The sequence below is a fragment of the Calliphora vicina genome, chromosome 5 (genome assembly GCF_958450345.1).
Source record: "Calliphora vicina chromosome 5, idCalVici1.1, whole genome shotgun sequence".
NCBI lineage: Eukaryota > Metazoa > Arthropoda > Insecta > Diptera > Calliphoridae > Calliphora > Calliphora vicina.
The window spans coordinates 74,399,592-74,425,994 of NC_088784.1; the positions used below are offsets into that span (position 1 = coordinate 74,399,592).

At 32.1% G+C, this 26,403-nt stretch overlaps 1 protein-coding gene across 4 annotated transcripts in view; it reads right to left on the bottom strand.

Annotated features, from left to right (window-relative positions):
• Window positions 1-217: 217 nt before the first annotated feature.
• The window catches only part of tud (tudor), a 39,036-nt gene continuing 12,850 nt past the window's right edge, over window positions 218-26,403 (bottom strand). Inside the window, exons 3-10 of one of the 4 annotated variants that reach the window (XM_065514293.1) lie at window positions 23,591-23,749; window positions 22,860-23,432; window positions 19,007-19,067; window positions 15,961-18,774; window positions 15,653-15,899; window positions 15,327-15,526; window positions 10,732-15,252; window positions 218-1,701 (exon numbers count right to left, since the gene is read on the bottom strand). In XM_065514293.1, coding sequence (XP_065370365.1) covers window positions 11,393-15,252; window positions 15,327-15,526; window positions 15,653-15,899; window positions 15,961-18,774; window positions 19,007-19,067; window positions 22,860-23,432; window positions 23,591-23,749 — 7,914 coding nt within the window. In that variant the 3' untranslated portion in view covers window positions 218-1,701; window positions 10,732-11,392. Of the gene's footprint in view, window positions 1,702-10,731; window positions 15,253-15,326; window positions 15,527-15,652; window positions 15,900-15,960; window positions 18,919-19,006; window positions 19,068-22,859; window positions 23,433-23,590; window positions 23,750-26,403 lie in introns of those variants that run through there. The other 3 variants (XM_065514292.1, XM_065514291.1, XM_065514294.1) reach the window with 3 other exon arrangements.

The window sequence follows — 26,403 nt, forward strand, 5'->3', positions numbered from 1 at the left end:
CTCGGCGATTTTAAGTTACAATCTCAAATGTTATGCGAGATTATAGTGTCAGAACATGCCCGTATATGTGATATATTGGTTCCACATATGGGTCCTCAGGTTATCTAGGGGCTAGAGAAAATTTTGCACTAAAAACTTTCAAATGAAGTTCCATGGTTGTTTCGCTTTTGAATATTCTAGTCAGCTGGGTAATTATAAAAAAAAACTCAAACAAACATTTTTTTATTGCTTTTAAAGTTGTTTTTTTTTTATTTTTTATTGCTTTTTTTCTGGGTTTTTTTTACAATTTATTTGTATGATATTTTTTTTTTATTTTTTTTTTTGACAATTTTTTTGATATTTAATGCAAAAAAATAAAGGATAATATAGAGAAGACATTAGTTACACATTTATTATTTATATGTTTATGTAGATTTGTTGGTTTTTTTTCCTTTAGTTTAAGTTAGTATATTTTTTTTTTATTTTGTTTCTGGTGTTTTTTGTTTTTTTTACAATATTGATATAAAAAAGTGTTCATTAAAAAATTCAACTAACTAAAAGTACAAGAAATTAAATAAATAATTCACATTTAAATATGTTAAAGTTAAAAAAAATAAAAATTTCTATATTAAAATTAAAAAAAAAAAACATAATTCAATATAACAAAAAAAAAACTTGAGTTTGTTAAATATTTATATAAAAAAAAATAAAACAAATCATTATAATAAAAATGTTTATAATTAAACAATTCAACCTTTGAAATATTGCAATATATTTTTTAATTTATTTCACTCCCTCTCTCCATGAGCAATAATTATGTATTTAGTATGTTTTGTAAGTGTATTACAGTTAAATCTAAGTTTACAACTTTTATTTTCTTTTTGTTTTTTGTTTCTTTTTATTAAAAAAATAAATGAGCACTTCTTTGTTTTTTATTTTTAATTTTAAATTTCGTTTTCAGTTTTTAAAACAAAATTATTAATCGTTCGTTTATATATAAAAAAAATTAAATAAATCTTGTTAAAAACAAGTAATTTCGAAATTCATTAAATTAATACTTCATTTCTTTAAGAAATTTTTCAAAAATGTTTATTTTTTTTATTTTAAATTTTACCATATTTTAATATTCAATCTTATTTTCTTCGTTTTTTTTGCTTTTCTTTTTGTTTAATAAAGCAGTAGTTTTACTACCATAAAAATCATATTTTTCCAAATTAGCTGCTGGTTTTTCTTTTAGTTACTTAAAAAAAAAATAATCTTAAAACTAGTTTTTTTAGAAAAGCTTTAAACAGGCTTTTTAAATATCGTTTTTAAAAAATTATGTTTTTTCCAAAAAACACTTAAAAAAGTTTTTTAGTAATCTTTCAATTTTATTTTATCACATTCTATATAATATTTTCATTTTAATTTAAATTTTCTTTTCAATTTTTCCATTTTTGAAATATTTCTTTTTATATTTCTTAGCCTATATGTAGGCAGTATAATTTTACAATATATGCCTTTACTTCCGTATATGAGTGTGAGAGAGAAACTGTGTGTGTGTGTGTGAGTTTTCTCTGTCTATTAGTGAAGCATACCTTTAAGGGGCTTTAAGATGCTTCAATTCGTTTGAGTCCATTATTATTAGCATCCATCCATCCATCTTCTTAACATCATTTAATGTTGGCACACGTTTTTTATATTTTGTTTATATTAATCTCGTTTGGTGTTTGTGTCATCAATCTATATTGAATAAAATTATAGAAAGTTAATTAGTAGTCATATATTTATTAAACTAAATTTTATTTTAAATAGAATGTAAAGTAAAATGTTAAACTAATTATGTAAAGCAAATTTATTCTCATCCCCATAACCTTAAATTTCAGCGAATTGTTAATTTAGATATATGTATTTACAATGTTAAGGTAATCTTAAAAATTATTTCAATACAAATTAGTAAAACAATGTGAAAATAGAAAAGTTTGAAAATATATTCGCACTATAATTATATAATAGAGTCCTAAAAGCGAACATATCTCGGTTTAATTTCAAGTTTGGTGCACCAAAATAAAACAAGGATTTTATTTAAATTAAAATGTATTGCTTAAGATACCTCCAACAATTTTATTAGCTCTGGAAAGCACCAATAGATCTTTTAGTTTCGGTTAGTTAAAACATAATTAGTAAATTACAAAAATTGTTCAATATAAATCGCTTATACTCATACCATCACCATAATATTAATATAAAACTAGTCGAACACATTCAGTTATCAAAAACATAACCTTTTACCAACTATATATATCTACTATTGTTCTTAGCAAAATGTTTCCCAAAAGATAGCTATTTCTCCTTTTAAACAAAAAAAATTTTTGATCGCTGAGTGGAATGCGAGTTGGATATCTATCAAAATAAATGTTTTATAACTCAAGACACAATTTTTAATTTTTTTTTTTGCAAAATCAAAAACTTTGTTGACATTTTTTGCAAAATGGCACTTTATTAATTTTTTTTTTTGCATAAAGGTAAGCATTTTTGTCGCTGAGTGGGATATCTATCAAAATAATGTGCTGTTTGTCTATAGCGAATGAGCGTTTTGAGTGGACGTTTTACATGTATTTTGTTTTTGTTACAATAACAAAACACATGTTAAATTTCCACTCAAAGTACTCGTTCGCTATAGAAAAACAGCACATAAATGTTTTGTAACTCAAGACTTGGGTTTGGGGTTTCCCGGATAATTTAATTTCCCGGGAAACGGGAATGAAAAATTTAATTTCATTTAGTTTCATGTTTTTTTAACTAGAAAAATAAGTAAAAAAGAAAATTATTTTATAAAATTGTGTCATAAAATTTTGCTACTTTGCTATAGAAAGTACTCTACATTGTGAATACCGCTATTATATCATAAAAATAATGTTATATGTCCGTCATAGAACTAGTTTTTTAAAAAATTGATTTGTCAAAATTACTAATGCATTCAATAAGTTCGACGAGAAAACTCTTTCGCTTTAAACACGTGTTGGCTTTATCGTTATTAAAGCATTATAAAGACTATCAAAATGTATTCTCCGATTGCTACTTGCTTCAAATAAATCTAATTCCCGCTTAAAACTTTCAGCATTTGATTTTAAATGTTTAGGGGTTTCCTTTTCAATATTGATTGAATAATCTAATTCGTTTTTAAAATTTTGCTCCATTTGTATTTCGGAAACCTCATCATCAACGCTTTAAACAGATGAGGGAACATTGTGGTCAAATAGACATTCATACATTTGCTGTCCATACATTATTAACATTGTGTTTTTATATTATAATTTATCTTATAACGTTGAAGTTTTTAGGTTTAATTTAATTGAATGAACCGTTTTTTCAGAAATCGTAGAATTTTTAGATACTGCTGTTCATAAAGTGTGTTCATTATAGCATCACCTATAAGAAAAATGGTTTCATTTCGGCTTAATGCTTCTACTATATAATTAATGGTATTTAAAACCTCCACTAATATATGGAACAAGCCATTCATCAAGCAGAGATGTCATATTTAAATATATTAAAGTATGTTTAATTAATTTTAAATTTCCCGTTTTTCCCGGGAAATTTAAAATTCCCGGACCCCAAACTCTACTCAAGACATACAATTTTTTTCATTTTTTTTTTTGCAAAATGTAAAACTTTTTCAAAATGGACGCTTTTTATATATGTATTTTTTTGCTCAAAAGAAAGAAAGAGGTTTTTGGTCGCTTTAAAAAAGGCCCATTTGGAAAAAAATATAAGTTTTTGATTTTGGAAAAAAAATTTCATTTTTTATTTTTGTTTTAATTTTTTTTTTCGAAAAATAGAAGAAACAGATCGAATAAAAGTGGTGCCTTTCTAACCCTTTGATAAAATTTAGGGTGAAACATGTAGCATATTTTCGGGGTTTTAGGGCAACATTATTTGAATAGAACACGTTATACATTTTTCAGAAAAGAGCACAAAGTAGGGTAAAGGCATCATTTATGCCAGAAAAGAAAACGCCATCAATGAATTCTCTAAGAAATGCCAAAAAATTTTGTTCGGAAAAAAAATGTTGGTTAAAAAATATTTTTTTCGATTTCACCCATTGTCGGTCCGAATCCAAATCGTTGTTCACTGAACACAATATGGTGGATAGAGAATTTGTGAATGTACGTGGCCCGTATATTTTACACAAATAATGTCCAGAATCAAAGCAGTGTTCAAACTAATGGGGGATTTAAATCTTTGCGGTTTAGTTTTCTAACCACCTTTTCTGTAGTCTTTAAAAAATATATTTTAAAGACTATAGAATATATCGAGGGACTAACCCTCTATCTTAAAAAACACAACTTTTCAGGATAGCCAAAAAACTTTTTTCGCGTATTACTTGAGTTATTAAAATTCGGTATTCTACAATATTTTTTTAAAGCATCAGTAGAATTGGTTTTTAAAATTTTGCATTATTGGGGACTTTATGAGAGATACAGGGGTTTTCTTCACAAAATATTCAATGTGTTGTATGAAAATGATAAGATAGAGGATTTAGCATTTTAATAAAATGAAATTATTTTGATTACATTTATGCCATCTGTCAGTTTTTAACGTAATTTATTTATGATAACAGCTAATAATACAACATTCGATAAAACAAGTAAGAGAGCTATATTCGGCTGTGCCGAATCTTATATACCCTTCACCAAATTATACTTCAAAATAAAAAACGAAATTTTTTTATCAGTTGTTTTTCAATTTTTGGAAAACAAAACTTTCGAATTGTTTTTTCATTAATTTTTTAAATTTAAAAAAATATTTAAAAAAAAAATTAATTTAAAAATTTTTTTTTTGTTTCTTAATTTTTTTTTTATATTTAGCGAAAAAAAACTTTTGGTGAAAAAAAATTCGGGTTAAAAAATATTTTTTCCGATTTTGACCCATTGTAGATCTAACTAACTTATATACGTCATTGCAAAGGTCTTTGAAATATCTATCATTAGATATCCATATTGTCTATATTAATGACATAGTAATCCAGATATAGGTAAAAAAATAGGTCAAAAATCGAGGTTGTCCTGGTTTTTCCTTATATCTCAGCCATTTGTGGACCGATTTTCTCGATTTTAAATAGCAACCGAGACGGAAGAATTCCGGAGATATTGATGTATGAATCGTGTATGTAAGTTATTTGGGGGCTTCGGAAAGTTGATTTCAACAGACAGACGGACAGACAGACAGGCCGACATGGTTTAATCGACCAGCTATCTATAAGAATCCAGAATATATATACTTTATAGGGTCGGAAATGAAAAATGTAGAAATTACAATCGGAATGACATACTTATATATCGTCACCTAAAATGCAAAACAACGTATCATCAAAAAATTCGAAATTGATTTTATTATTGATTACGATTCATTACATCATATTACATACATACAGCTATGGACATATAAATGGCACATTTTACCAAAAGTTCTTTCTTATGCTACTATATCGTAAATACTATTAACAAACAAAAAATTTTTGGTTTTTTGCAAAGTTTTATTACTTATCTTTAAAATGAATATAAACAAAAATTTAAATTCATTATTTTAAAAAAATTTCTTTATTAAGAAAAAAAAACACCACTGAAATCAGCTGGACACATAAATGGCACAATTTTTAAAAAAGAGAAAAAAATCATTTTAATATTTCATTTGTTGGTTTTTTGGTATGTACAAATATTTGACTATTAATATTAGTGATGTAGCCTTTGTTTTTGATAACAGCTTCGCACCTGCGACCCATATTTTCCACTAGTTTTTGGCATTTTGTTTTGGGTATGGCATACGAATCTTTCTGAGCTGCCAACCACAGATCGTCCATATTTTTATAATTTTATTGTTGCTGTATCAACCTTGACTTCGTTCCAAAGGTCCTCTATAGGATTTAAGTCAGGGCACTGGGCTTGCCAATCCAAAACTTCGATCTTCTCTGCACAAAACCACATCTTTTACTACTTTAGACGAGTGTTTGGGGTCAATATCTTGCATTAACTGGCATGGAATCGAAGGCATATGGCTCCATATGGTTTATTATAATATCTAAGTACTGGAACTTATCCATTTTGTCATTGATTTTTATAAGGGGACCTACGCCATGCCAAGAAAATGCACCCTAAACCATAATGCTATCACCACCGCGTTTCTCCATCTTCTGAATGAACCGAGGATTGTACACTTGTCCTTAAGGACGATGAACAAAGGTTCTGCCATCTGTTCCTATCCTATTAATTTTTGTTTCGTCACTCCATAACACGTTTTTCCAAAAAATAATGGGCTTTTCTCTATGGGTTCTGGCGAAGACTAATTGTTTTGAAATATTTTTGGTTTGGGGTGTTTTTTTTTGGCATGGCGTAGGTCCCCTTATAAAAATCAATGGCTAAATGGATAAGTTTCAGTACTTAGATATTATAATAAACCATATGGAGCCATATGCCTTCGATTCCATGCCAGTTAATGCAAGATATTGAACTCAAACACTCGTCTAAAGTAGTAAAAGATGTGGTTTTGTGCAGAGAAGATCGAAGTTTTGGATTGGCAAGCCCAGTGCCCTGACTTAAATCCTATAGAGGACCTTTGGAACGAAGTCAAGGTTGATACAGCAACAATAAAATTATAAAAATATGGACGATCTGTGGTCGGCAGCTCAGAAAGATTCGTATGCCATACCCAAAACAAAATGCCAAAAACTAGTGGAAAATATGGGTCGCAGGTGCGAAGCTGTTATCAAAAACAAAGGCTACATCACTAATATTAATAGTAAAATATTTGTACATACCAAAAAACCAACAAATGAAATATTAAAATGATTTTTTTCTCTTTTTTAAAAATTGTGCCATTTATGTGTCCAGCTGATTTCAGTGGTGTTTTTTTTCTTAATAAAGAAATTTTTTTAAAATAATGAATTTAAATTTTTGTTTATATTCATTTTAAAGATAAGTAATAAAACTTTGCAAAAAACCAAAAATTTTTTGTTTGTTAATAGTATTTACGATATAGTAGTATAAGAAAGAACTTTTGGTAAAATGTGCCATTTATATGTCCATAGCTGTATGTGTGCAAAATTTTAAACTTTTACTATCAAAAATAACCAAGTTATAACCAAAATTGAAACTAAAGTATCATCAAGTATATGATTTTCTTAAACAAAATAACGTATACGCTTTGAGTATTTAATTAATAAATAGTTTTTACCTTATTTTAGGTAGTATCCTAATTTTTTTTTAATAAATTTGTTGCAATTGAATATTTTTTGCAGTCTTAATGAAAACGATATAATAGTTTAAAAAAGTAGTTGTTAGTAATTAAAATAAAAAAAAACATAATACTATTAAAAATGTATATATAAACTGCTTTTATTTAAAATAAAAAAAATATTTTTATTTTTTCATAAAAATTTATATTGATGATACGTTTTTTTGTTTCAGTAAATAACAATTCTAAAAAACGTAAGCCACATAACTTAAAGTGTGCTTTGAAAAAATTAGTTTTTTTTTCATAAAATATATTTCTAGTCACTATAATTCAGATTTGAAAATTTTGTTTCAATATCTCAAGTAGTTTTCATTTTATATCGTTTTTTGCTTCTCCTATAAACTTATGGAAAGTGATGTTACGTTATTTTGCATTTTAGGTGACAATATACCCTTCTCACGAATGTGAAGGGTATACAAATTAACAGTAAACAAGGTTATTCATTTCATAAAAATGAAATAATATTTTTTTTTGCCTTTTTGAATTTTTTTGGAGTTTGATTGGTGTAAATTATAGTAATATAATAGATGAATGACACTTTAAAAGTAGACACTTTTTTAAGCAAACTTCAACTTTAACCATTTATTTTTATGCCATGGACATTATATTTTCCAAAAACAAAAAGGTAAAATATTTTCAATAGTAATTCAATTCAGAATCGGCATTCGCTATTTTGATAAATGATTGAAAAATGCAAAATTCATGTTTAGCATGCAAAAATTTGTAAGAACACATGAATTGCAGGAAGAAATTATACCAAACAAATATTTGAAAAGATAGAGGGTTTTGCATTCGGAAAACATTAATTGTATAAGATAAATACAAAAGAGAAATACCAAAAATTCAAATATGTAAAACAGCAAAAAAAATATGTTTGTTATGAAATTCACACCATAGATGAGGGCTGTTTTACTGAACATTTTACCATCAAAAAGTCATTTTCGTGAAAATCAAAGATATGTAGAGGGTTTTTAATATAGTCCCTCGATATATAGTACGAGACACAAATGTGTAAATAAATTTGGAAATATCTATAATTTGAATATGAAGATCATGATTAGTGAAGTATAGCAATACAAAAAAATTAATTTCAAGTAATGGCATTTAAATACCAGGATATCAAAAAGTTAAAAACTGAATTACACAATTTTGTCGCATTTTCTTTAAAGTTAAATAAACTTGTTATTATTATTTAGAAAAAGAACAATTTTAATCAATTTCATTAATGACAGTTAGTTAAAACATGTTACTAGTTAACAATTTACAATTCTTTAAGGAATATTGAATATGAAGAAGATTATCACCGAAGTTGCAAATTCTGTTACCGAGCAGCTGAAAAATGGTATCTCCCATCGAAAAATATCCACCAAATTCAATATTTCTTTTAATCTGTTGAGAACATAGCGAATATATGTGGTTTGGCTTTTCCAGCACCAATTTGTGGACGGAATTCAATTCTATTGTTAAAAGATGGTCTCACTGTATAACGTCTAGTTGCATCAGAAGAAGAAAATAGTCCCCGTGAGGTACAACCAAAACTATCTTCATGCTACCAAATTAAGATTTCAAAACGTGCATCTCTTAGAGAAATCAAAAGATGTGGTTTTTATGCAATAAAGATTGTTAAAAAACCTCGTTTAACTGAAAGACACAAGTCTCTTCGACTAACATTTGTAAATTTTTTTAAGAAATGGACCTTTGATGATTGGGAAAAAGTTATCTGTACAGATGAATCGAAAATTAACCATTTTAGAACTGATGGACCAAAATATGACTACCAAAAACGAAATGCGCCATTAAAAGGCCGTGATTTTATGACGACTATGAAATATGGTGGTGGAATATTGCCATTTTGTGGTTGTTTTTCTGCGAAAGGTGTAGGAAAACTCCATAAAATTGGTAGTAATATGAATGCAGAAATGTATATAGACATTATCAAGACAACAGATGTGGATAGTCTGAATGATTGGCGTGGACAAATTGAAAACACTGTGATACTACAAGATAACGACAACAAACATAAGTCTAAAAAGACGCTTAATTTTTTAAAAACCGCCAAAATTACATTGCTAGATTGACTCCCACAATCTCAGAATTTAAATCCGATTGAGAATTTGGTGCGAATTCTAAAACGTCGCGTTTATAATTATCAAAATGCATTTAGAAACACAACTCAGCTCTAGGAGCGCTCCCATGATATCTAGGGATCTATAGTGCAAGAAGAGTGTCGCAAACTGGTGGAGAGTATGCCCTCCAGAATTCAGGCTGCCATTGACGCGAAAGCAGGTTATTCGAAGTACTAAAAAAGTTACTTTAGTAATCTGCGCCAAAAGTGTGTAAATGGGTTGCAGTTATTTTTTTTAGATTACTGGAGTATAATTAAGGAAATATTTTATTTATTTAGTCCTAAAATATCCTTAATAAATATTGTTTAAAAAAACACAAAACGTTTCTTTATAAACATTGCACTTTAAATATTGTATCACAAAGTGTAAATATATGACCATCATTTACACATTTGTGTCTCACACTGTATATAGAGTGAAAATTTGTATCATAATTATTTTTAATGCCAACCATTGAAACACCAATGAATTTAAAACGTGGTTGTCATAGGAGGGAAGTGATCCAAATGAATGAATTGTATATCATTCCCACTACAGCCGGTTCTACGAACCGGAATGAGCCGAGTTCACTCGGCCAAGGGCTGTCAACTCAACAATCATTGCTGCTACAACAACAACAACTGAATTGTATATTCTACAGGATGTTATGAAAGATTTAATTTCTTGGTGTACTAGTGACAAATTAGAATCGAATCATTGGATACGTATTATAAATTATTCACCCCTATCACGAATCAATATTTCACATGAAATTTGTTCCCATTTCCCATTTTTCGTTCATAAACTTTGTTCACGTGAAAAAATTCCCCATGTTGTGAAATTTTTACATGAAATTTTGTAAACAATAAACAGCTGCTACGAACAAAATCAACTATTGTGAATAAAAAGTTTAGGGGAATATCACGATAGCAATTTTCCCTTCGAGGGAAATGGATATTTCATGGAAACATAAATTTCACATGTTTTTCACGATAGGGGTGATTATTACAGTAAGCTGTGTAAAATACCTGACTTAAGCTACGTTTCCGCATACACCGTAATCGGCACCGAAAATGAAATTCCATACAATTGCACCGAAAAAATATTCGTTTCAGAAATCGGTGGATATTTTATTTTTTACCCAAAAGAGCACACAAATTAAATGCCTCTTTTTGCGTACCACTGATCTAGACTATCACTTTTTATATAAAGGTATAAGGGGAAATAAAAATATAATTCCAACTTCCAAATACATAATATAATAACAAATAACAATAAAAGTTGAATGCAGCACTCTTACTTGTTTTAAATAAATTTAATAATCGACACTTGTATACAAAAATTAATTAAACTAAATCGATATATTTATACATACCTTTTGCAGAAGTGTAACAAATTTATGTTCCTACAATGTCGTTAATAATTGTGAGATTTTTGTTTTACCAAAAGATAATTTACACTTTTGATTTGATTTATCTACATTTAAAAGACATTCGCAGTATTATTGTTGTCCACATTTCTTTCTTGCTTTATATTCGTTGAAACAGTGAACATTTTTTTAACTGTTTTATATTGCATTCATTTTTAAATGTTATTTTCATGTGTATCGTTGAACAGCAGTTGCATTGTTCATTTTTTAATTTAATTTATTTGTATAAACTAAAGCCGTTTAGTTATAAATTCATTCAGTTTAAGTCATCATATCAATCATCATTTACGAAAATGGTATTCTTCATTATTGTGAAGCATACGGGCTTCATCATCATCACAATTTTAATTCATTTTTAAAGAATTTAAAGAAATTCTTTCAATAAATTAAAGTACATTTGTTTTAAACATTTACATACATATAGATTTGTTGTTTGTTTAACAGCAACATCTTTTTTTTTTTTTGATTAACTTCTGGAGTTAAAGGGATTTATTTTTGTCGTCTTCATATTTTTTAGAAATGTCTTTAGAAGATCTTATTCTTGTATTTTTTACAGGTTTTCAATTCATTATTTAAAAATTGTTACGTTGTGTGCAGTGGGGATTTTTTACTGCTCTCCATTTGTTTGAGGTTCTTCTACATTTATACTGCCAATGCCACTGCTAGTTTGTTCAACAACAACAACATCATCTTCACTGTCAATAGCACCATTGATTACTACAGAATTATCCACTCCACCATTTTTAATGATTTGTAAAATTTCCTGTATTATGTTCTTTTCTTGATAGAAGACTCTGACAATGTTCAAAGTGTCGGATGTTTTTAGAAATTCTAATTGGAATGTCTCTGAGAAACGTGTATCAACAAATTGTGAGAATTGTTGCATCACTTCGTTAGTTTGTGGACATGTAGAGTCCAAGGAACATTGTTTACTATATCTTTCCATTTGGAGTAGATCATCGGGTAGTTTGTAGAATTTATCGGTTATGGAATTGTTGCCAAAATCGATGTAGTGAACTTCGCATTTGTTGTCCTCTAGCAGGGCTACAATTTCGGCACGATAGTAGGCCATATCTTCGGGAAATTGGGCGGCACATATGGCGCCCACTTGTAAGTCAGTAAATAGAGGAAATTCTGTTTCTGCATCTAGTAAAACATCGGTGATGTGTTCTAGTTGAGAAACGTCTTTGGTTAATTGTACATAGAAAGAGGTGGGAGAATTTACATGTATGATACTACAATCATAAAGAGTAGGTAAAGGAGAGAATACTTCTTCTACAGCAGTATTAGATTCCACGGCTTTTTCGAGTTCCTCGGCCAAGTCCTTGTAATTGACTTGCAGCTTGACGGTGTGAACACGTGTCACCTCATCCAAAACATCCTGTTCGATCTCGTAAATCTCACCAAAATGTGTTTCCAGCAAAGCAGAGAAACGCTCTTCGAGTACTGAGTCACTCACCCCCGAGGGTATAGAGTTCAGTTGGCACTTGAGGGCAATGGAAGGAATCGATCTTAGATCCTCGGGTAGCTCACGTATTTCTTGAGTTGTTATGGTGTTGCCAAAATCTAATAAAAATATTTCGTAGCCTTTATCTGCGGCCAAAACGCCTTCAATGCGTCCTCTATAGTAACAGTCATCTTCGGCTGAATAAGCAGAACATACACTGCCCACTTCAGCATGTGACAGTTTTTGCAGATTCTCTTTGATACTGGGTAAGTTGAGTAAGGCTTTTTTGACAGTTTCCATTTTGACCGAATTGGATTTCAGTTGTATGTAGAAGTGGCTGGGCGAAATGGCATGGGAAATGACACAAGTTTTAGCTGCCTTTTCTAAATCCTCTTCGGCTAAAATGCTACTGGCACTTTGAGTGGGTATTGTTACCGTTTGGGTTTTATGATCCAGTCCCAATAGTTTGTTCAGACTTTCGCACAGATTATCCTCTGAGTTCATGGCAAATGCTTTAACTATGGCCGGTTGCTGGGAAGTACCTTCTTCAATAATATCGATTTTGACTAGACCTTCACATTGATCTATTAAATTATTAAAAGATTCTGTGGCAATCGAACCAAATTGTGAAAACTTGATGGCATTTTCCAATTGACATTTCTTAGAGAATTCTTTAAGTTCGACCAGGTCATGGGGCAACGTTTTAAGCTCCCTGGTAACGGCTTCGTTGCCATAGTCTACAAAGAGTACCCTGTATTCGTTATTGTCCAAAATCTCCAATATTTTAGCTCTATATAGTTTTGAATCTTCTGGATAGAGAGCAGCACACAACTGCAACTTGGAGGGATTTTCCAATTTACCCATAGCCAGACTATTTAGAGATTGTGTCATATCTTCTAGACGTATAGAGTCCTTGGTGAACTGTATATAAAAATCACAAGGAGAATTGGCGTGTGATATAATCGCTTCGTATAGAGTGCCGGACTCGTAGACTGAGGTGTGCAGAGTCGAGTTGTTGAAACTTGTATTCATTTCGGCACACAGTTCGGCTTCGGGCAATGATTTCTTTTCGCACAACTCCTCCAGGTCATCATTAATGTTGTGGCCATCAATTAGTAGATGGACTACAGCATGATGTTGAGAGGGTTCTCGCAATTCTACACTGAATATAGTTTCACCAGTATCAGCAATTTCCATGAATTTCTGTTCGGCTGCATCAGACCAGCAGGTGCAGCTAGCAGGCACTTCTAAAGCACACTTCTTTGACAGAGGTGGCAGTTCTGCTATTTCTTGGGAAATCTCACGACACTCTGGACTAATGCTGGTGTTGCCATAATCGATAAACAAGACCTCGAAACTCTCGCCCACTTGTTTCAACAACTTGGCTCTGTACCACATTTCGTCGTCGGGAAATAGGGCGGCCACAATTTTGAACTTTTCGAATTTCTCTAGCTTCTTAAGCTTTTCATAGTCCGCTAAATAGATTTCAATCAGTTCCAAGCCTTTGGAATCCTTTTCGTATTGTATATAGAAGTCGGCTATACCATTGACATGTGATATATAACAATTCTCTCCTGAATCTACTATTTCCAAAGGTTTGGCATAGCCATCCTTTATTAATTTCTCCATAACATTGACACCCTCTATGTACAGATTAACATAACTCTTTTTGAATTGTTCTCCTTGTGTGATGAACTCATAGTCCAAAACCTTGGTGTAGGAATCATTGAAAGTAGCATTGGCGGCATCTTGCCAATCAATAGTACCATTCGGTCGGATGGGTAGGGCACAGGGAATGCACAACGGTTCAATGTCGGGGAAAACAATCATTTCCTTCAAGTCTGTGGTCTCGTTGATACAATCGGTGTTACCGAAATCTATAAATTGCAAAACCATCAATTCAGCATCTAAGATTTTGGCACGATACCATTGTTTATCCACCGAGTACATGGATATACAGTAAGCACCATTGATGACGCGCATTAAAGGTGGCAGAGAACTGGCCACAATTTGTAGATTCTCCTGCAGACGTTGTAGTTCTTTAACCTTGTCCATGGGATGAATAAAGAATTGTGCCGGATTATCACAGTGAGCTAAAATAGCATGCTCCATATCAGCATAGGGATTGCTAATAGGTTCCGGTTCTGGCTCTGGCACAGGCACAGGCTCCACAACAACTTCTTGTGTTTTAGCTGGCACTGCTGGTTTAGACGCTTCAACAACTTTAGCCATTTCTTTGGGTTTTTCCACCACAACTTCTGGTGCTTTAACTTCGACAGCTTTAGGTTTTTCTTGTTTTTCTGCCACCTCAACCACTTTCTTTTCTTCTTGTTTGGCGACAGCGCTCGCCTTTTTCTCCACTTCGACTTCTTTGTTGTTGGTTTTCTTTTTCTTGGGCGTAGTTGGTTTACTTCTATTACCTGTTTTAGTTTTCTCATCACCTGTCTCGTCCTCATCTTCCAAGGTCAAATCAACACATTCAATGTATTCCAAAACATTGGGCTTTTCTTTCTCCAACAACTTGCGCATAAACTCCAAATCTCGAGATTTGATGAGCTTTTGTTCCTTCAGCAAATCAATCATATTTTTACCGTTCGGCATTAAGAGATCGGCTATTAAATGATTGTTCTTCACTTCCAAGGATTTAACAGTGATTTCCTGATCCAAAGTCAGGCTGCTCAACGATTTAATGACAGCAACATCGGTTTCATTTGAAGCCGTTGCCGTTGAATTGCTGCCTGTTGATTTCTTGCCCTTTTGTTTCTGTTGCACATCTGCCGCCAATGTTTTCAAAGGCAGATTTATCTCCACGGCATAAGCGCTCTTATTCAAATAGAATTTTTCTTCTAATTTCTTTAAAAGCTGCTTTTCTACCGGTTCCGTGTTGCCGTAATCAATAAAGTTAACTTCTAATGCAACCTCGGAATTTTGATTGTTTTGTATGCGTGCACGATACCAATTGCCATCACTGCCTTTAGCGGCACACATTTGCTCTAAATCGAATGTGTCAAGCAGAGTTCCTAAATAATAATAAACAGAGGCATTTAATGTGTTAAAATATATATGAAGTATAAAAGAGCTAAGTTTTACTTACCTTCGTTTTCATAGTAGTTGAACATGTCATCCAACAGTTGAGCCATTTCCATTTCAGTGGCTACAATTTGTCCATACAAACGATATGGTGTTGGAACATATACAATGCGCACATTGAAACTTTCCAATAGGATGGGAGGTGTACAGATATACCAGGGTATGTCTTCTTTAAGCAACGGCATTAGAGGACGCAAGAGGAGACTGAAAATATAGAACAATAAATTTTTGAAAATCAGTTTTTCAAAAGTTTAACTTCTTGTTTGCTGAAATATCTATGTTTCTAACTGAGCAACTGTAAACTATATGCATTCAAAAAAAACTACTTACACTTTATTATCATTAACATCCTTAATATTAAGCACACACGATTTACCATCGTAGAATTGCTTAAACTTGCGAGCAATATCCTGATTGGACTTAACAAAGCGTACATCATCGTATGAACACAACATTTCGATGTGTGTGATATTTTCACAGCCATAAAAAGGTAATTGAATTTTGAAATTCAGCATATTATTGATGGAAGATATTTTGGCACGTATTTGTTGGCCTGCCAGTAAATCCAAACGAAGTTCTAAAATAAAGAATTACTATAATGAAATGAAAAATAAATTAAAAAAACAGTTAAATCTTACCAGGACAAATTTCGGTTATAAGACCTTCTGTGCTTAGAGTTTGCTTCAAAGAAACCTTATTCACTTTCACATTCACATAGTACAAGTCATGATTGTTCTTTTCAATGTACTCGCATTGTAGTGTGACGCCTTGCGGCAAATACTTGTCCATGCGATCAATGATGTAGAGATGATCGTAGTTGGAGACAATGCCATCGAAACCACACAAATAGGCCATAATGGGGAAGTCGGCAAAACGTTTTTCAACCTGCCAGATATCTTCCGAGGTCACTGTGTACTGGTTACCAAAGTCTACGAAGTGAACTTTATATTTGCGCAACATTTGATTGCAGGCCATGATGCGGGCACGATAGATAATGTTGTCTTTGCGTTGACGGGCCATTACAAACGAACCCACCTTCAGTTGCAGCTGTTGCAGCGGCAACTTGTGATAGAATTGTTGTATGTCTTTCATGAAACGCTCAAATTCACCGGAACGTGATTTTAACTGAGTATAGAATTGATGTGGTGAAATCCACCAGGATATAATGACTTCCTCGCGACAGGGTGTCTCAATAGCTTTAACGGGGAAGGCTTTATTGAGGGGTACAAATGTGTAGGTGGCTGGTTTTTCTTTGGGCTGTTGTTGTTGCTGCTGCTGCAGTTGCTGTTGTGAATTGCTGGAGGTTGATGTATTATTATCGACATTATTTTTATTGTTTTGTTCTTGTGACTTTTTGGAAGCTTCACTATTGCCTGAGGAAGACTTGATGCTGTTGTTGGTGTTGTTTAACTGGTTTTCTTTTTGTTTGGGTTGTTGTGAAAAACCTTGTGGAGCATTTTGTGGGCGCTGCTGCTGTTGTTGTTGCTGCTGCTGTCTATGATGACGTGGAGAATTCTGTTGTTGTTGTTGCTGATAGTTTTGTTTAGTTTGCTGTTGTTGTTGTTTTTGGAATCTGGGTGGCGTGTTTGAATTGCTACCAGAGGAAGGCCTTTGATTATTGTAACTACTGGTCGTACTGCGCTTATCACTTGACACCGAATTGTTCGAACTTGGTATGTATGGCTGATGCTGTTGCATCTGCCTATTTGAGGGATAGTTTTTATAATAGTTTTGTCTGCGCTGACTCTGTTGTTGCTGCTGTTGCTGCTGCTTGAATTCACTTGAACTAGAACGCGAATCTCTATTGTCGGTAGTCAATGAACTATTCGAACTTTGTTTGTCCCATTCTGAGGTGGACACCGAAGTGGCATAACTTTGACTATTATTTATATTGTTATTACGATGATATTGTCTTTGTGGTGGCTGTTGTTGTTGTTGCTGCTGCAGTTGCTGTTGCTTTTGTTGCAGCCGCTGTTCTTCGCTTTGCAGCGTTGTCGAATTAAGTATGTGACCCTTTTTGCTTGAATGCATAGAGGCACCATCCGTAGAGGAGGCAATTGAGGGAGTTTTGTTGCCATTTTCTGCTTGAGGCTTGTGATGACCATTCTGGCCATGGTGGCCCGAGCCGGCATGCAAGTTGAAATCATCCTTTTCTAGGGTAAGATACTGTTCGAAGGGCATGGATAGTTTGTATAATTTCTTCATGACATTTAGATCTTTGGTACATAAATTAACTAGATTAACACCATCCGGCTGTATGCGAAATACTTTAACGGTAAAGGATCTTCTCTGACGATTCGATTCCTCGGCCAACATTTCAAACTGTGTGGTAGCCAAGTCTTTGCTCAGTTCATTATTCTCGAAACCCTTTAGGCAGCATTGCACCGCTTGACGCGGCAATTTCAAATGTTTTTCTGCTATGGTACTCAGAAGATTTTTCGTTACCTTTTGTTCGTAGCCAAAATCGACATGTCTCACTATAATTGCGGTGGAATCGGCACGCATAACCTCAGCTCTGTACCATTCATTGTCGTATTTGACAATACAGGGTGCGCCCAGAGCCAAATGATTGGGTACATTTTGATTTTTGTTGTAGTACAAAAACATATCGTCCATAAGCTTTTCGAAAGCGGGAATATTATCGACCTTTTGCACATAGAAATTTTTGGGCGAATCAATGTAACGAATTTCCACTATATCGTTGTTGCGCAAAGCCTCAGCTTTGGCATAAACCAAACGGGTTTTCTGGATTTGCTTTAAGACATGCAAAATATTCTTTTCTTGCAAATACAATTCACAATACTGCACCAGAGGAGGGCCCTCCAAGGGCATAACTTTTAGTTTACAATTCTTATAAATGACCAAGTCTTTGAAGGCCTTCTTCAAGCTATCGTCAATGGGTTCCAATTCTTTGTGACCGGACAAAGTGAAACGTATGGCAAAGGCTTTAAATTTAATAAATTCGTCGGGTATTTCATATAAATCTCGGAAATGAACCAACTCGGCATTGCCGTAATCTATGTAGGCCACTTTACAAGCTGTCGGCTGTACACCCGTTATGAGAGCTCTATAGAGTTGGCCATCTTCACTGTAACGTGCTATACAAGCTGTTCCCAACATGGGTTTCTCGCTGAACTGTTTCAAATGTACCTTCTCAATTTGATTCATCATATCGGTCAGGTCATCTTGATAAGTTACCAGCTGGACGGAAAATAAAAATGGTCCATTCTCTACAAAGCTCACGCTCACATCGTACACCTGGCCAACAGACAGAGTATTTGACTTGAAAGTGGCTGGTGTGGTACGTCTAGGCGGTGAGAGTGGTGTTTGTGGCTGTGGCATATTCATGGCACTTAATTGTGTGGGTGGTGGTGGTCTTTGATAGCGCGGATTGAAGTTATTAAAGATTGGCACTGTTGTCGGCATAACACCGGGTAAACCGTTATAGGAACCTGCTGTTGCAGACATGCCAGCGGCAGTGGGTAATGGTGGAGGTGGTTGTTGATGATGATGATGATGCGGGTGTTGCGGGTTATGTGGTTGTGGTTGATAATGGAGACCAGTATAGGGAATGCGATTATTTTGTAAATGAATACCTTCAAAAGAAGGAAAGTGAAAGAGAGAAAAGAAAACTTGTTATTACCCAGTAGTAAGTTAAAAGAAATTAATTAAATGAGTATTAACCTTGCATCATTGATCGAAGATTGCCAATTGATTGGGGCATACGTGGTTGAACGGGTGCAGTCTGTAAATAAAACGTAACATATTTTAAATTATTTCAAAAACTATACAAATATTTGTTTGTAATAAAAAAAAACGGTATCAAACGCAAAATTTGATACCAAAATTTAAAGTTGTACTTGGTTTTTTATAGGTTCAAGTTCATATTGTTGAAAAGATGCGTACCAAATTCCTAAAGTTGAACTGTTATGGGTCGATTATGGATGGCAACCGAACATCAGTTGAATATTAATTTTTTTCTGTATTTTTGTTATATCTTTGTTGTTCTCATCCAAAAGCAAAATTTAGCTTTTTTAATGAGAGACAACTTAACGGTTCTTTTTGAAAGTAAACAAGTTTTTTTTCTTATTCTTGTTGTTTGCCTTAATTATGCTATCAAATGTTCTTGGTGCTATTTTATGTGGAAGATTCGTATAAACGCAGACGTGAAATTTGTTTTTAAAAATGTTACCAAAAATAAAATATTATCAATTTTAATTTTTTTTTTCAACCAAGGTACGTTTCTAATAGTAACATCTCAATTTACTTCAACTTTTTCTATTTGAATCAATAAATTTCATCACTTTTGAAGATACTTTTTTATCCGATCAAGAAAATTTAAAATTAAATTTTTTCACGACCAAGCATGTTCCAATAGAGAAATTGGACGTAAAATCGAGTGTTCGCAAACCTACAAAGGGAAATACAAAACTAACAAGAAGACAACTTAATCTAATAAAACATGAAGCAACCCGCAACAAATTGAATTCCACACAAATAAAGAATAAATTGAATCTTCCAGTGACTTCCAAACACGTTGCACACATTTTACGAAACGATGAAAACATAAAATGGAAAAAGCCGAAATGTAAACTAATGCTAAAAAAGCACCATAAAGAAAATCATCTAAAATTCGCAAGAAAATTTATGAAATGGACAGATGAGTGGAAAAAAGTAATTTTCTCTGACGAAAAAAAAATTAAATTTATACGGTCCTGACTCATACTCATGCTTTTGGCACGATTTGAGATTAAACTATGTTCGGATATCAAAACGTAATTTCGGTGGTGGCAGTGTTATGGTTTGGGCAGCGTTTTCTGCAGTTGGCAAGTCGAAAATATGTTTTGTTCCGACAAAAATGAATAGTACGATTTATAACGAACTGTTGGAAGATGCTCTTCTCTCATTTATGGATGAAAAAATTTATGAAGATTGCATATTCCAACAAGATAATGCTGCAATCCATGTTTCTAAGCAATAGAAATCTTGGTTTAATGAACATAGCCTTTCTCTGTTGGACTGGTCGGCTTGTAGTCCGGACTTAAACCCAATTGAGAACTTGTGGGGATACATGGCCCGTAAAGTTTATGCAAATAATGCCCAGAATGAAAGAGTGTGACAGAGCTGAAACTAAAAATTAAACAAGTCTGGGAGGAAATTGATTCCGATCAGCTTAAAAAATTAGTGAAATCAATGCCAGACCGTATTTTTGAAACAGTCCATAATAAAGGATCATCCACACATTATTAATAATGCTAGAGTGGCCCATAAATTAAAGTGCGTTATAGGAAAATACCATTAAAAATGGCTGTTAATCTCAAAAATTCAGTAAAAAAAAATAAAGTATAAATGAATTTTTTTGTAAACAATTGGTCAATTCACAAGGTCTCTTATCATGTCATATTGTCATAATGTCCTAATATTCCACAATGGTTTTTATAGCTTTTCAAGCTAAAAATGTGTTATCGTAACCAACCAGTAGAGACCTGCGCCGATTCCCTAGGAGTCGGTTAAGCCGATCTGCCGAGTCGTGATATATTAGGACATTATGACAATATGACTGATAAGAGACCTTGTGAATTAACCAAATATTTTAAGTGAAGTCTTAACTAATTTAATAAACAAATTTTTAGCCCCCTAAATATGTTCTTGTTCAATTTTTAAAATTTTTTAAAAAAAAGTTGTGTGCGTTTATAGGAATATGCATCAGGGTATTAATTTAAATCATAAATCATCAGTGCAAAAGTGGTGTAACTCCAAACTACTTACTACTACTTAGGGGTAACTTACACCACTTTTGGTCGCTTACTTTTATCTGTGCAAAAACGATTTGTTCAGCTACATCTACTTTTGAATACCAAAAGGTGGCTTACTCTACTTTATATTGATAGTTGGTAATGTAAGAACAGCAACCAAAAAAAATTGTGGGTTACACCACTTTTGCACTTAAATATAGTTTAAATAATTGCCTATAATATAAATACGTTTATTTTTTTTAAATATATAAGATTTAATACAACCGACATTATGGTGTGCATATTCTAAATTTCATTTCTTCACCCGTTATACAGTGACCGACAAAAGTCTACATACGACCATTATTTTCGTAACTCGCGGACTTCTAAACCATAATAAGTAAAAGTAATGATACAGTTTTATTTCAAATGCATTTTTAGTAATATAACAAAAAAATATCGCTAAATTTATAATTAATTTAATTTTTATTCACAAAAAATTTAAAAAAATATGTTGACAAAAGTCTACATACGATCTGTACACTAAATAAACATTTTTCAGCGAATACAAATTTTCATTAAATTCAATATTTCGTTGGGCCGCCACGGGCAGTTACAAGCGTCTGGGCATCGAAGCAACTCAATTTTCCAGTTCTGCGGACGTTATATTTTGCCATTCTTCTGGAAGGTTCTCCTTTAACATTGGTGCACAAGTAATAAGATGTTTTCGGATCTTCCGTTGTAGAATTTCCCATACGTGCTCAATAACATTTAAGTCAGGGCTTTGAGGTGGTGTGTACAATTGTCATGGGGCATGTTAGAGTAGCCAATCTTTTGACAATTTGAGATTAATGTTTCGGATCGTTATCTTGCTGAAAAATCCAACTTTAACCAAGAGTTAAAATATCAACGGATGCTCTCAAAATTTGTTCCAAAATGGATTTATACTGATAACTTTCCCACTCCAGAAGCAGGGATAGTACCCCAAAACATCACACTGCCAACACTATGCTTAACTGTAGCGAGTAAGTTTTTCGGATCCATTGCTGTATTTGTTTTGCCCCATACTTTATCTCTCCCATCACTTCCAAATATGTTATACTTCAACTCATCAGTGAACAAAACTCGCTTCCAGAATTCCATGTCCTTTTCAAAGTGCTTTTGGGCGAATTCCAAACGAAGTTTGTGATCCGTTCGCTAATTTGCGAGGAGTTCTGCTTTAATTACCATTATTATTTAAGGTTCTTTGAATTGTTCGTGGATGAACAATAACTTCTGATCTTGTTGCGAGTTCTTCGGCCAATTTTGTGGTATTTACTTTTGGGTTTTTATTGTCTTCTTTTAAAATTAGGATTACATCTCTACGATGTAGTTTCTTTGGGCGACCACTTCGCAGCTTGTTTTTAACTCTACCAGTGTTTTCAAAGTTACTGAATATTGTTTGAACTGTAGACTTAATAAATTGCATGCTTATCTGTCGTATGTAGACTTTTGTCAATGTTTTTTTTATTGTTTTTTATGAATAATTTTGCAAGTTTAAATTGCAACAACATTTTTTTGGAGCATAGCAATAAAAATAGATTTCAAACAAATCTGCATTATTATTTTTTTATTTACCGGGTTTTCTCTAATAAAGTGGCAAAAATTGTGGTCGTACGTAGACTTATATCGACCACTGTATATAAAAAAAAAGAAAAATTCAATACTATTCTTAAAATATAAAGAAAAAATATAAATATTACAAATAAAAAAATGCAAGAAAATAAAGAGAAAACTAATAACAATCAATCGAATATACTTACAAGTATCATATGATGACCACCACTTTGACCAGCTGAAGCCATATGCCCTACATTTGGACGCATATGCAGTTGTTGATGTAGCTGTGGATGTTGCAATTGTTGCAAACGTGCTGATAAAGAACGTCTAGCAGCCATTTGTTCACGCAATTGATTATTTGTAGCACCTGATGTTGTTGTTGCTGTTGATGTTTGATGTGGAGCAGCCATTGAAACAGCAGAAACAGCTTTGGCTGCTGCTTGTGCCACTGCCACAACATTGTTATTTGAATTTGTATTGATGGCGGACGATGTCGATGATGGTGGTGGTGGATTATGATTTTTATTATAGTAATTATTATTGTTGTTGTTATTATTATTTTTATTTTGATTATTATTGTTATTATTCATATTGGGAGTAGGCATATTGTTATTATTTAATGCAGCTTGTTGTTGCTGCTGTTGTTTGAGTATTTTTGAAAATTTCTCAAACAACAAATCATTTGCTATGGGTGCACCCATTTTCTTCTGATGTATCAGAAATTCAGCAATATTAAATTCTTTCCATTTCATTGTTATAAATTTAAATTGATTAAACTAAATAATAGAGAGAAAAAAAGAAACAGAAAACAAAGTACAAATATTTTTAATTTAATTTGTTGAGCTTTTAATTGCATCATCACACTTTTATGTATGAATACTTAACTACAGCATGCATACTTGTTGTATGAATGTATTTAGAAATAAATACTTACTTCCTTTATAATGGAAATCTCTACGGAATGATGTGCTATCATCCGTAATATTTCATCAAGTTGAGATTTCTTCCAATCTTCACAAATACCCAAAACTATATATTGAGAGCACATAGTTGGGATATTTACCAATTGTTCAGGATTTTGTGGAAATAATAACTGAAATGAAAATTTTTTAAGAATTTATATTAAAAATCGAATACATATATTATTGGATAAGATATTTTCGCTTTTAGGGGTCGTTATGTTTAATTTTAATCTATTAAAATTAAAACAATGTATTTCATCAATGTTAAAATTAAGCTAATTAATCTTATCATTTTATTCCCCTATACAATTGGATGTTCCCATTGGTTGTCTTTAAGTATTGTGGATTTAATTGTATTCAATACTAGCTAACACGGTGAGCTTCGCCGGACAATAGTAATCAAACAAAAATGAACTGAAACCTAAACCTGACTATAAGTCGGTAAATAGTGATCCAAATGGAAAAAGGATTTTTCATATGAAAATTAAATGAAACATACTCCTGGCTATAGGTCGGTAGGTATATAGTGGTCCAAATGGAAAACGAACGATAATCTGTTGTTGTTGTGGCAGCAGTGATTGCTGAGTTGACATCCCTTGGCCGAATGAACTCGGAACATTCCGGCTGTCGTGGGAATGGAACGATAATCTGTGATCACTTATAGTGTAAACAATAAAGTTTTTTTTTTGCTTCGAAATCGCTAAATAGGGATAAAATTTCAAGCCTCTACATTTTGGCGTTTGGGCTGGACAATATTGAAGGAGTCAGACACTCAGTAACGTTACTCTTTTATATACATACATAAACAGATATCTGCTGTTTTGAGAATGTTTGACCAATTTTAATGGCGAAACCTCATAGAACTTTCTAACTAAATTAATATCAAATATTTTCGTTTTTACATTTGCTGTGACGTGTACAAAATTTGGATGTGTTGATATTTTGTAAATATGTACATATCGCTCATTTGCTGCAACAACGTCATAATTAAAAAAAAAGTCGTTTCGAGAAAAACGACTTTGAATGTTTTATGACATTTTACTATTTCTTAAATAAATTTTTAACAATTCATGCGATTTCTGAAATAAAAACTGATTTAAATTGTAGATACTAATATCTTTCTAATCTGTATTTAACCCAAGCACACAAAAAATAATTGACTTTTTTTAAAACTGATAAAACTATATGAAAGACTAAAGAACGGCGCATATTTTGTATTACTCAGTTCAAAACACCCGGATTTTGAGTTATGACGTTGTTGCAGCAAATGAGCGATATGTTGAAAATCGTCTAAACATAAAATTTGTGCTACAAATACAAAATACATTTTTAGAAAATGTGAATTTTTTCTGGAAATGTCATTTTCAATAGTCCATCGTTTTGAAAATAAAAACATTTCAATTACACTAGTTTACAAATCAAACATTTTTGTTTGCTCATGGAATGAAACTTATATTTTTGAGAAGAGCTAGGGACGCCAGTTAATTGACCATTTTTTGTTTCCCACCTATACGTCAAAATTTTGAGATATATGGGTGTTTAGGTTGCATCCTTTTGGTAATAACTACATTAAACGTATTATACTATTTTTAACAACGTTAGAATCTATTGTTGCTTCCTTTTTTATGCAACTTTGCTGGAAGTATTTTACTAGATCCTAGCGAGTAAACCGTTAACGGGTCCTTAAATATTGTTTGCCACCAAATTATGCTTGTTATTTTAGCATTAAAAAACACTTGTCAAATTTTCTTCGACATAAGCACTACGTGCATCTTACTGAAAAACTAAATATATTCCTTATACGAAGTAATATTTATTTACAATAAAAAGAGATCTTCGTCTCTAATTTAAACTTGAAATTTCTTTGTTTTATTTTTATAACAATTTTGGAAAACTTGGATTGATGCCAAACAATGGGTTTTTATTTTTCACCTGCCCTGAGTACTACTAATGCATACTGTAGTGTACCGAATTGTAGTAATTAAGTATTTACATTGTTTTTGGGTACTCAACACTCTGGCGAAGCTACTAGATACTTTTAGAGTTGTATTCTTTTGACAAATTCCAAAAAAAATTAACGGGAAAAAATAAATACTGTTTAAAAGTACATCTTTCATGTAGATAAACGTTAATAAATCGCTATTAAATACAAAACTCTAAAGTAAAAACTATTTTAAAATGTCTTCTAGAAAGTGTAAAATAAACCCAGGCCAATTTTGTTTTATTTGCGGAAAAATTATTCAGTCAAATCGAGGTTTTCCTATAACACAAACACTGCAAAATGCTTATTTACATTAAAAAATTTAGTAAAAGTTTTAGATAGATAAGACAAAACCAGCATTTCAATATTTATGCAGCGTGTTCCCGAATCTTTCTAAAGCGTTTCCATCAAGATTTGAAGTTTTTCGAGTGAAATTATCCAGGTTTTTGAGATCAAAATAGAGACTACTGTTGAAGTGTCGTGAGTAGTGTTTATAAAAAACCGACTTTTTAAAAAACCGGTTTGTCGGTTAACCGAAAAATGGCCTTTTTTAAAAAACCGGTTTTTCGGTTAACCGACATCGAAAAAACCGGTTAAACCGGTTAACCGTCATATATGTGTAGAAAACATAAAATGTACAATAAAGTATATACAGCTTTAATTTTTTTAATTTTTAGTAGTCAGAAATGGTTAATATTAAATAACTATAAATATACAAAAGTGCTAAGTCCTTTTATTTTGTAAAAATTTCAAAATTATTATCTCAGTCAAATGGAAATGAGTATAAATATGTTACTAAATATA